The following is a 12,161-nucleotide window of genomic DNA, read 5'->3' as shown; positions in this document are numbered from 1 at the left end:
TAGTACTGTTGGTTCAAGGGGAAAAATGGGTATAGATATTTGGAAATTCCTTCCAAAGTTTCCCATTTGCCCTAGCATAGAAAAAGGCCACACGTTTGGTAAGTTAAAAATGGTTTACTTACCAACTTTTCAAAGGTCAGGCTCATGTGCTTTTCTGTACATTAGTGAGAATGCACAGGCAGTGGTGAAAGTTCCTAAATTATTGGTATAGGAGCACAATAATGGCTTGTGAGAGCCATGTGGCTAAGCTGAACCAACCAGCTTAGCTTCCTCACATGCTGAGTTTATCTGGTAGACTGGAGACTTGATTACTCATTTCCTGCCAAGGTAAGGGGAAGTGACCTTGCTAAGCCTGACAGGACAGCTTACTCTATGGTATTAACCTATCCATGCATTAATTTGACTTAAGCATGTAGATTATATGAGGCTGGCTATTCTACAAGCCCTTCCATGGCAGATTAGGTGAAGAAGAACTCAGCCATACTCCATGTGTCTTCCATGCTGCCGTTTACCAATAAGTCCCATGTAAATAGCACCCCCATTGATACAAGTAATAATCAAATCAAATGTTCTGATGCCCTGTAGGGCATTTCTAATAAATCATGATTTGTTACTGCCTTAAATCAGCCAGAGTGCATAATTGTAAATCCAGTTTTTCAAATTTTTATAGTACTTATGTATATATACATAAGTGTATTAGGTTCAAATGTTTAAAACACATAGAATGCAGGGTGTCTGAGCAGTGGGTAACCTGTGAGCCTCCTTTGTGGACTGATTTCTGTGTAAGAGGGCCCCTTTTTTAATTGTAGAGGTGATGAAAGAGTCTGATTGACAGCTCTGCCGAATGAATATCTCTATTTATTCTGTAAAAGTGGTATAATCTTTCTTCTTTAATAACAAATATTATATCCTTCCCCCCCCCTTTCCCCACAACATGAAATTTCCCCTATTTGAAGGGAATCCCTTCCTAAGGATCAAAATGCAGTCCAGCAAAATGGATGACCAGTCTAGCTAGACTTCAACGTTTTCTTTAATAAGCAAAGCAAACACCCCAACTATTAATTAAATACCAAACGCTTACTGCATGGAGTGAACGGAGAAAGACGGGCCCAAAACGAAGGGTTTTACACTACCTGCCTCCTATGACTTTGCTTATTTTCAAAACAGGAAAATTATTTGAAGAGCGTTAAACGGCCCCTTTGAGAACGGTGGATTTGCACATACCTGCCAGAAAGCCAAGAGTCTTGCCTGCTGCACAAATAGCCCCTGACTGCTACCAGCCTTGATGCTTTTTTAAATCTTGCGTTTGCCCCTAACAATCAGGCATCTGACCCTATGAAGCTGGTTTCCTTCAGCACCTGGGCTGCTTGGTTCCTCTAGCATACTCCTGTGCCACTTAGATTGCCAGTTTAGCTTCACTAAGGAGGAAGAAGCAGTTGCTAGAGAGGAAGGCATGTCTTCTCCCTCATGCACACAAAGACACAACCTAGTCCAGATTCAGTGTGTATGTTGACTAGAGTCCATTGAGTTAAGTGGGTCTGTTCTGAGTAAGACTCAACATTGGATATCACCCTTACAGTGTACTTCTGTGCCTATTTACTCGGACGTAACCCCCAACATGTTCCTTGTGTGTTTCCAATTACAGCCAAAATGTTTTTAATTTCCTTTAATTATGCTAAAATAACAACATAAAACAAACATTTCCAGCTGGATCCACAGCATTTCCCTTTATTTCCCTTTCATATAGTGTCAAGATTCTCCAGTCCACGAGTGACTCCAAGACTAAGTCGAAAGCGAGCGCTTTCTATATCTCCGTTGTCCGATGCCAGCATTGATCTTCAGACAATGATCCGGACCTCGCCAAATTCATTGGTGGCTTATATAAATAACTCCAGAAGTAGTTCTGCAGCAAGTGGCTCTTATGGGCATTTATCAGCGGGGGCAATAAGGTAAGGGAGGAGAGCAGCTCATGCTGAAATCCTCATTACCAGGAGTGGTGATGAAACAAGTTTGCAGCCATTGAAAGACGCTAGAGATGTGGGTCCCTAGTTGTACATAATGACCTAGAGTAACCTGTGACTCCCAAGATGCCTCAGCAGTATATGAACAGTTAGCTTTGGTTCACTCTGAGTTTTGGACCTGCCAATGGGTAATTCGTATTCTGCCAGTGCAACACAGGCAACAATGAAAGGCCAGGCCTAGTGAGGCTGTCGGGTCTCGTAAGAAAATAAAAGAAACTGCAAAAGTGGGGCACTTGCTCTATATGGACCTCATGGGAAAATCAGCAAGAGGGGAATGTAATAATCTAGAGTTGAGATGCACCTTTGGAAGTCCCCCCCCCCAATCTTTTAAAACCACAACCCCCTCTCCCAGCTTTGTTGTGTTTTCAGAAGGCATACTCATGAAGCAGCATCCCTTGAACACACCTCTAAGAGGAGAAAGAAACTAAGCAATGTTGACCTTGTCCTGGTTGCTTCATTATCAGGCTGCTTTGCCCTTAACCAGCCATTTGGAGCATCCCAAATGTTCTCACTGCATGCTGCTATATCTTCTCCTTCTGATGTTCTCTCTCTCCAGCCCAGCATTCACTTTCCCTCACCCAATCAACCCAGTGACGTACCAGCAAATTTTGAATCAGCAGAGAAGCTTGAGCTCAGCATTTGGACATACGCCTCCCTTCATCCAGCCATCGCCGACGTTTCCTTCACGGCAGCATGTGGCCGTCATCTCTGTCAATTCCACTCCGGCTCAGATCAGCAGCAACTGTGTCTCTGATTCCAACCAGGTAGGACCCACGTCTGCTTCTGGCAGGATTTTAACTGGGCTGGTTGCAGACACCTATACAAAGTCCCACTGTGCCCATTGCAGCTAATCTGTTTCAGTTCCCCTGTCAGTTTCACTCTAAGGATTCATTGCAAGGTTGGGTGTTCACTGTAAACACACAGAAGGCCACAGCTGTGAAATAGCAGTCTTCGCATCTCTGCTCATTTGATTGCACTGATCCCTCTTAAGCCAATGTCTCCAAGATCATGACACACACACATCATGCAGCAAGAGCTATATGATCTGTAGCAATTCATTGTGTGCTTAGCTGAAACTTGGTCTTCCACATAATTCAGATGATCAAGGAAAATTAATATAATCTGCGTATTTGCCCTATGAGATAACATTCAGATAAGACAGGGCCCTCTGCCCCTTCTTTTTTCTTACTTGTGAGAACTATTTGAAACTAGGCATATTTGCACCCATTGCACAAATGACTCAAACACTATGAGCTCAAATTGCCATCTTGAGTTCTGTGAACTGGGTGGGGAAATCCACAGAGCTTAGTCTAATCAGCAATTTGTGCATGAAACAGCTGGTTCAAATGATGAGGTTTCCATGTGCACATTTATCAAATGAAGAATGTGGAAATAAAGCTTGAAAATGATTGTGTGAATCTGTAGGGTGTTTTTTAAAAAACAAAAAAACTGGGAAGCAAATTCACTCCTCAGTAGCAGTCCACCGACAGAACAGTGATTCCTTTTTGGGAAGCGCCACAGTATACAGATGAACAAACAAGGATGGAAACACATAAGTAAACAAATAATGGCAAAAAGCACTGCATTTTAATACTTTAAATATTTATTAAATGTGTTCCAACTAAGATCTCAAGTTTTAAATCACGAAGAGTGAATTTGCTTCTCAGGTTTAAAGAAACAGAAAAGAAGTTTTCCATCCCCATGTCACTTTCTGAATGAGGAACCACTGGCTCCTTCAAATGTTTATCCCCATTGTGATACACATATGAACATACATGTACCTGTTGCTGACATGGCTCAAAGTGGATTGCATTATTCAGCATGGTCAAGTTTGCAAAACTGACATCCTTTTCAAAGGCAAAAAATGAACATTCTCTCTGAATTAATTCTTACCCTGATCTAAACTGTGTCTCCTGCTGTTCAGTTGCTGCATTGTAAGTAAAAAAAAAAATTAAAAAATGCTGCTTTTCCTTTAAAACACTGATATAACCTCCCCACTGCCCCTTTTTGTTTCCCCAGAGCAAGCAGAGCAGTGAGTCAGCTGTTAGCAGCACGGTCAACCCAGTCATTAATAAACGCAGCAAAGTCAAGACTGAAATGGAGACTCTACCACCAGCTTCCCCGCCCACTCAGGTAACTCCTTGGTGCAAACTTGTCTTGAACACTTGAGCTGATAGACTCCAAAATTTTACCAACAAGAACAGAACTAATTGTGAAGACTCTTCGGAGAGTAACAGGGCAGCAGTTTCTAATGCTATTATTATTATTATTAGCAGCTTTGGAAACATGGAAGGCCACAACTGTGTCTTCACATCTGTGTCCATTTGGATGCTTTTCTTTTAGGGCAGTAGGTGGCTTGTGCCCCAAGGACATTTCATTTGGGGAAGATTTGGTGAATTGGATTTTGCTGGTTCTAAGCTGTACCCTTACATATTATCTCTGTGTCCTGGTACATTCCCCTGAGGTCAGTTCCCCATGTCTCGTCAATAATATCTGAAGTGCTTAGATCACATGGGTTCTTCCTTTGCCAGAACCACACCTCAGACAAGGCTATTTTTGCCTGGGAAGTAGCAATATGCTATAAAAATGAATGGCAACCACACTGTAAAAATAGTAAGGTGTAAATTAAACATAAGAGGTTTCCCCTGGATCATTAGGCAAAACGTTTTGCTTAACTCTACAACATGTGGTTTGGCTTCTTTGCCTGAGTCACCTGAAGCTGATCAGACAACTTATGGTGCTATCTTATATTTATGTACTGGGTAAAAGCCCAACTAAGTTCAATGGGACTTGCTGTCTCTGTTAAGTTTGTTAAAGTTGCAGCCTCAATAGCTTCAGCTGCACTTGCCCTCCAGTGGAAGAGAGGAAACTGTAGTCTGATGTGCCCAGACAGGTTCATCTGAAGTGAGGTCTGTGAACAGATTATTCTGCCATGCAAAGGGAGAGGAAGAGAAAATGAGAGTAGATTTTGGGGGTCCCTTCCGACCAAGAAAAGAATGCTAACACTAGGGAAAAGGGGATGCTCAAATTTCTCTGCCACATGATGATCAAATGGGAGCATGCACACCTAGAACAGCTCCAGCACATGACCGAATCTGCAGTTCAAAATTTGTAAATAATTATGGGGACGGGGATTTAAACAAGGCTGCTGTGTTCCACTTTGAAAGATGCATGGGTTGTTGGACAAAACAGATGAGCGGGAGTGTTTGGAGGTTATAGATTGCCTACTCTAAGTCCCAGCATGATGGGTCGGTGCTAGTTTTTCATGAGTGATTGGACTGAGACACGCTGTGGGTTCCTGGGTCATGGAATCCTCCTGCTGGCTTAGGCAGAAATGCCATATTTCAGCCAGATGCCTTTAAAAATGATGTTTGCCACTTGTAGACTGCAAAGCAAGCAGTAATGGTGTCTCAGAGCAAACATAGATTACAAGGAGATCTTGTGCGCAGCTAGGAAGCTCTCCAGCAAGGAGCTGCCCCTATTCAGGGAGGAATTGCTCACAGCAGCATCCTTTACCTCAATGACACCACATTTGACACCCACAAGAGCCCACCGGCTTCTGTGCTCTTGTCGGAGCCGCACACTTCCAAACTGTTTAATGGCTGGCAGTATCTATCTGACCGTTCTTTATCACAACTGTAAACTATTGGGAGTGCTCTGGGCACTTCATTTTCATGAAATATGAGGCGATGCTATTGTCAAGCCAACAGAAGAGTTTATGACAAATTTCTCTTTCAGCTCCAGTTCAGAAGCGGGTTTTGGCATGATGCATGGGGACAGCAACATGTGCAATCATCAGGGGGCTGGTAAAATTGATGAAGATAGCATATCTGGGAAAGATAAACATGCTGTAGTCAGCACGATTAGGGCAAAGAGGCATCTCTCCAGAGCTTTGGGTTTAGGAACACCTCAGCACACAATGGCAGGAAGCAGCACATGACGTAGAATAACCAGCCTGCTTTACTCCCAGCTTAATCAGGTCACGGATTGTGGTCTCTTACATGGAGAGAGTGCAAAGGGGGATTTCCTGAGGTTAGGAATGGGGCAATATTAATGTAAGTGTCTTTTAGGCAATTCCTTATGTATCTCTAAATTTTGCCCTCCTAAAACCCCATACCTAAGATCTAAAATTTATTTCAATGTAAAGGCTTCTTCACTTATGGTTGTTGTTGTTGGTGGTTTATAGCTCACCCTTCACCATAAGGTCTCAGGGTGGGTCACAGAAATGTTAAAATACCAGGTAGAAGTCAATGCGCAACAGGGATTTCTCCCTCTTCCAAATGTTCTGTCTGTGCAAGCATTTCAGCTTGCCAAATGGAATGATTCCCTGCCGCCCGCTCCTCCCTCTGTGTGCTGTTTTGGGGGTTCTCCACCCCCAAGCCAATTTCAGGAGACAGGCAAGAGGAGGAGAGGGGGGAAAATCCCTGTTGCACAAGTAAAGTCCTTACGCCATCCTTCCATTGACAGGGTTGGTTTGGTGAATTCTACCCACAATATTAAAAAAAAAAGGTTTAAGATTATGTTTCCAGCTGTACACTCACAATATTCTTTATGTACACCTACATAATTTTCTGACCATGGCACACACTGCAAATGCATGTTTCACACAGGTACATTTTTTTGGTAGTAATAATAATAATAATAATAATAATAATAATAATAATAATAATAATAATAATTTATTATTTATACCCCGCCCATCTGGCTGAGTTTCCCCAGCCACTCTGGGCAGCTCCCAATCAAGTGTTAAAAACAGTGCAGCATTACATATTAAAAACTTCCCTGAACAGGGCTGCCTTAAGATGTCTTCTGAATGTCAAGTAGTTGTTTATCTCTTTGACATCTGATGGGAGGGCGTTCCACGGGGCGGGCGCCACTACCAAGAAGGCCCTCTGTCTGGTTCCCTGTAGCCTCACTTCTCACAATGAGGGAACCGCCAGAAGGCCCTCAGCGCTGGATCTCAGTGTCCGGGCTGAACGATGGGGGTGGAGACGCTCCTTCAGGTATACAGGACCAAGGCCGTTTAGGGCTTTAAAGGTCAGCACCAACACTTTGAATCGTGCTCGGAAACGTACTGGGAGCCAATGCAGATCTCTCAGAACCGGTGTTATGTGGTCCTAGTGGCCACTCCTAGTCACCATCCTAGCTGCCACATTCTGGATTAATTGCAGTTTCCGGGTCACCTTCAAAGGTAGCCCCACGTAGAGCGCGTTGCAGTAGTCCAAGCGGGAGATAACTAGAGCATGCACCACTCTGGCGAGACAGTCCGCAGGCAGGTAGGGTCTCAGCCTGCGTACCAGGTGGAGCTGGTAGACAGCTGCCCTGGACACAGAGTTAACCTGCGCCTCCATGGGCAGCTGTGAGTCCAAAATGACTCCCAGGCTGCGTACCTGGTCCTTCAGGGGCACAGTTACCCCATTCAGGACCAGGGAATCCCCCACACCCACCCGCTCCCTGTCCCCCAAAAACAGTACTTCTGTCTTGTCAGGAAGTACTGACAAGTACTGGTAAGATGTGATTGTCTGAGGTTCCCTGTTTGAGTGCAAACTTAGCAGATTTGCCACTTTTTGACATGCGGAACAGTCCCAAGTCCCGGTTGAGTTGAGGCTGGGTGTGTTTGTGGATAGGTGTGGCACAGAGAGCGAGAGAAACTAGGGAGGGGGCGATCTGAGCTGTGAGTGAGTTGATAAAGATTCTACTCTATGCAGTAAAAAACATGGAAATCATGCAAATCTCTTCTAGCCCTCCGATAGAGGTGGCATTTGGGAGGACTGGAGGACTGGAGGAGAAACCAGTTTATAAAACATATCAGTAACTTAAAACAGGACAAAATCAACTGTTCAGCCAACACAGAATTAAATTCAGTATTACAAAAGGAATAATCTGGAATTAACTGCTTAAGCACAGTGCAAAAAAAACACACAACTTATCACAGCCAAAAATAAAGATCTAGGTACTGGCCATACTGGACTCCAAAGAGCCTCAGCAGTGTGGCTTAAATACAGTTTAGAGGGGTAGGGGGTCTTCCCACCAGCAGCTGGATTCCTCATCTCTTCCTCCCAGGAGGCTAACAGCAGCAAAATGAAAATCTCGTGGGGGGGGGATCAATGAGGGTGAGTCCTCTTCCCCAGCTTCCCAGAGGTTCCAGCTGCTGGTGCTGTCCTTTCCTCATTTTGCTGGCCAGGCAAAAATGTTCTTATTTACCTAGGCATTTTCAATCATTTTTTTTCACCATCTGAAATACTTTTAAAAACTCTCTGCCTTAAACAGGAGGGGGGGAACTGTGCTAGTTGTTTTCTATGTATTTATTGTTGTTTTCATTTATGCAAACTGTGTCAAAATCACCAATCAAAAAATCTTGCAAGTGTCTTGAGGTCATCAGTGAAAAGTGGTACATAAGTAAGGCCAGTTGTTTGGCTCCAGGGTAGCAGAGGTGGCCTGCGGCACAAGTCAGACAACCAGGGTGCTTTATTGTGGGGTCAGTGCTCATCATACAATGAAGGGATTTTATTATTAATAATTTTTTTGCAGTTTCTACAGAATGTGGTTGGCAACAAAATGCCAGCCTGCATTTCCCACCTCCCATCTGATTCAGAGTGCTTCCAGACAGGGGAAGCCTGATAAGTAAAAAGGGGGGGGGGACTACAACTATTCCCAGACACCTGTCTGCAGTATCTCAGTGACCCCTTGGCAAACAAAGCCCCTGTCTGGAAGCACCCCAGATTTCTATATTCAGTCACCTGGTCTGCGTGTAATGCTTGGCTCCTTGCTTAGATGCCATTTTGGGGCAGGCCCTTCTGTGACTCGCCAGCAATGCTGTCGCTGTCGCCCTGCGATGGTGCTTTTCTTTCTTCCACAAGCACCTGCTGTGTAATCTATGGGTGACTGAGGAGTTCAGGCAAAACCAGTCCATCTTACGCAGAGTGCTTTGTATCTTGCAGGAGCATCTGACGGACTTGAAAGAGGAACTTGATAAGGACGAATGCAAACAGGAGCCCGAAGTTATTTATGAGACCAACTGTCACTGGGAAAGTTGTGCGAAGGAGTATGATACTCAGGAGCAGCTTGTCCATGTAAGTGGTGTCAGGGAAGAGACACTAGTCATAAATTTCAGGGGAAGGGGGTGTCGTCCTCCCTTCATATCATGACGCTGTGTAGCCAGAAGTCATGCAGCGAGCTACTGAAAGGGGCCGGTCAGGGCACAGCATATGTAAACCCTGCCAAATCAGGTCAAACTCCCAGAAGGACCGAGCTACTGACTAGCTTTTGATGGATTATTTTGTATTTTTCTCAGCATTCCAGCTGCTAAGACTGAGAAACCCTGGTAACGATAAACAACCTGCCTAGATAATAATAAACAACTGTTGCCTGATGTTGAGGCATTCCCGACCCTTATTGTTAACTTGGAAACACTTGTCTTGCTTTGTCTGTTCCCTACAAAATGATGCTCAGGCGGAGGAAGTACATTGGATCTTGGAGCTTTGTCAGCATAGCTTTGGCTCTCTGAGAACATACAGGACCTGAATGATTTCTGGGCTAGAGTATTGGTTGCCTACAGACTGTGGTTTCCTTCTCTGACCTGGACCACAGGGTTTAAGCCCTGGGCCCCCTGTTGTATTCATGTCAAAAATACTCTCTGTGGAAACAACAAAGTGAGATAAAACTGCCATTTTTCCTTCTCTCCATTTAGCAGAGATTTTGGGTTTGTCAGCTTTGCAAACTGACAGTTATCATCAATTTTAATAATGGGTGTAATGGTAAGAGGAATGGGGGTGGGGATAGGATGCACATCCCAAACATGACTGGCTTTTCTATTCTTTTTAAATCTGGCAAGATAAATCAGCATTAAAACTAGTCTGCTTAGGGTGGATCTATTCTATACATACACACACACTACTTAAATTCAGCTTCCCCATTCACCACCTCACTGTGGAAACAATCTATAGCCTTTTAGATCAAGGGAGGGCAATTGTTTTTATTTGTTACTTTATGGTATGCATTTCCTTGTTTTTATATTGTAAGCTGCTCCATGATCCGCAGATGAAGGCTGGCGTGGAAATTTAATAAATAACAATAGCCTGCATTTCCACTCTGGTTGCTATAGAAAATGTGAAGCCATCATGGAAAAGCAGTCCATTAAGCACTTTTAGGAGGCTAGGTAATAGAAAATAAGCAGACTTGTCCCCTTTTCTCCACCAGCCTGCTTGGTTTCCGTTTTGCTTGCTGAGGAAGATACTTTTCTTTCTTTGTGGCTAGCATGGAAACAGTCCTCCTTTGGGCTGGCAGAGAAGAGACAGAGAGATCCATCAGTCCACTCACAGAACTGCTTGGAATTCCATGTATTTGCTGGAATGAAGCGAAATGAGCCACTGTTCTTTGATGCCCTTTCCCAGTAATATGTATTGTGTGGGTCTTATTGATGGAAGGTTAGAACTAAGAAGAGCTCTTCTGGATCAGGCCAGTATCCTCTTCTCAGAGTGGCTAAGAAACATGCTAGTGGGAAGCCGGCATGTGAGATGTGAGAACAGCGCCCCCCCCCCACTTGTGCTCCCTGTTCTCTACCAACTGGCATTAAGAGGCACATTGCCTGGGATATTAGCAGTAATATGTAGCCTTTGATAGCCTCCTCGTCCAGCAAGAAAGTGGCGCTGTCTTCCTTCTTCTTTTTTTAATAGCCCGACTACTACTACTTCTTTCCTCTCCTTCCAGCATATCAATAATGATCACATTCATGGGGAGAAGAAGGAGTTTGTCTGCCGTTGGCAAGAGTGTACACGGGAGCAGAAGCCATTTAAAGCACAGTACATGCTGGTAGTGCATATGCGAAGGCACACTGGGGAAAAGCCACACAAGTGCACGGTAAGATACTGACACCATCAACATGCACACAGATTGATGTATTGGACTGGTCGCATCATGTCCATTTAAGCACAGAGTAGAAATGAAGGTGGGAATCTTAAGACATATATACCTACTTGGTAAAATGTATAAAGCCTATGTGTGCTGGTCTAAACCCTGCCTTCCCCATGTTTGCATACATAGCATGTAGATTCCTGCACATGCATGCCCAATATCTTCCCTACAGAGGATGTGTGTGTGTGTGAAGATTTTCCTTATTGGATGTACACTACACTATGCCCATGTGTAGTGCAGACTTGAGCAAGGAAGTATGGTGCTTTATCCAACACAACAGGCACTGAACTCCTGCAGACCCACATAACACAATTCAGACCACAGATTCCACAAGCAGAGAGCAAATTGAATTGTGAAAGGACTATGCAGAACAAACATCACCCAATGAGCAGGACTCCAAAACTGCCCTTCTCCTGTTCTGGTGGATGAGCAAGCTAGTTCTGTCTCTGATTTACTTCACCCACAAAGTATGGTGTTTCCTTGAAAGCCCCTCTGAGTAATTTAATCTAGGGATGGAGGCAATCTCCTTCTGCATTCTGGAAAGTTGCAGTCTAGCCAGGTTATCACCTCATAATCACTTGGCTACTACTCCTAACTCCCGAGTTAAGAACTCATTCCATATAGTGCTGTAATGTAAGTTAAAACCTCATCTGGTGGAGAGTTTGCTGTCCAGGTTCATTGTGCAGTGATTTTTCAACGTGTGCTTGGTCTTTAAAAGCAAACTGAGATGTGGAACCTGATTCAAACTGGACTAGAGACTAGGCTGGGGTGCAGTTTTTTTAGACACATCCTTTTTGAGAGAATTTATGATGGGGTGAAAGAAATGCCTAACAACTTTTCAGATCTCAATTTTTTGGTACTTAGATTAAGATCAGAGCTGCCCTTCATCCATATTTCTGCCCAGAATCAATGTGTACTGCTTCAGAATAGCTAAACTACTAGTTATCTCTATCCAGTAAGATATATTTTTCAATGCAAAGAAATGGCACCTCAATGCACATGGAATGTCAGGGCAGCTCCACAGTTAAAGTGGCAGGATCTGTTACCATTGCTGCACTAGGGATGTACTTGTTTTATTGTAAACACATGAAGCATAGATAAAATACTTGTGTCACTAAATTAGGGCCTTCAGGCACATGTGCATGGCAGTTTGAAGATACAAGTGTGTTTACTATAGGAAACCCTGGTGTCTCCACAACTGCCATGCCTGCTGTGTAGAGAGTGCCT

At 43.9% G+C, this 12,161-nt stretch overlaps 1 protein-coding gene across 1 annotated transcript in view; it reads left to right on the top strand.

The window, feature by feature from the left end:
* GLI2 (GLI family zinc finger 2) overlaps window positions 1-12,161 on the top strand; it is a 191,346-nt gene that overhangs the window by 165,666 nt on the left and 13,519 nt on the right. The window contains exons 6-10 of the mRNA XM_083430377.1: window positions 1,748-1,949; window positions 2,578-2,785; window positions 4,041-4,154; window positions 8,963-9,094; window positions 10,731-10,880. Coding sequence (XP_083286503.1) covers window positions 1,748-1,949; window positions 2,578-2,785; window positions 4,041-4,154; window positions 8,963-9,094; window positions 10,731-10,880 — 806 coding nt within the window. The remainder of the gene's footprint in view (window positions 1-1,747; window positions 1,950-2,577; window positions 2,786-4,040; window positions 4,155-8,962; window positions 9,095-10,730; window positions 10,881-12,161) is intronic.

The sequence above is a fragment of the Podarcis tiliguerta genome (genome assembly GCF_965153285.1).
Source record: "Podarcis tiliguerta genome assembly, chromosome: 1".
In the NCBI taxonomy this organism is placed as follows: Eukaryota; Metazoa; Chordata; class Lepidosauria; order Squamata; family Lacertidae; genus Podarcis; species Podarcis tiliguerta.
This window is presented reverse-complemented; position numbering and strand designations above follow the sequence as displayed.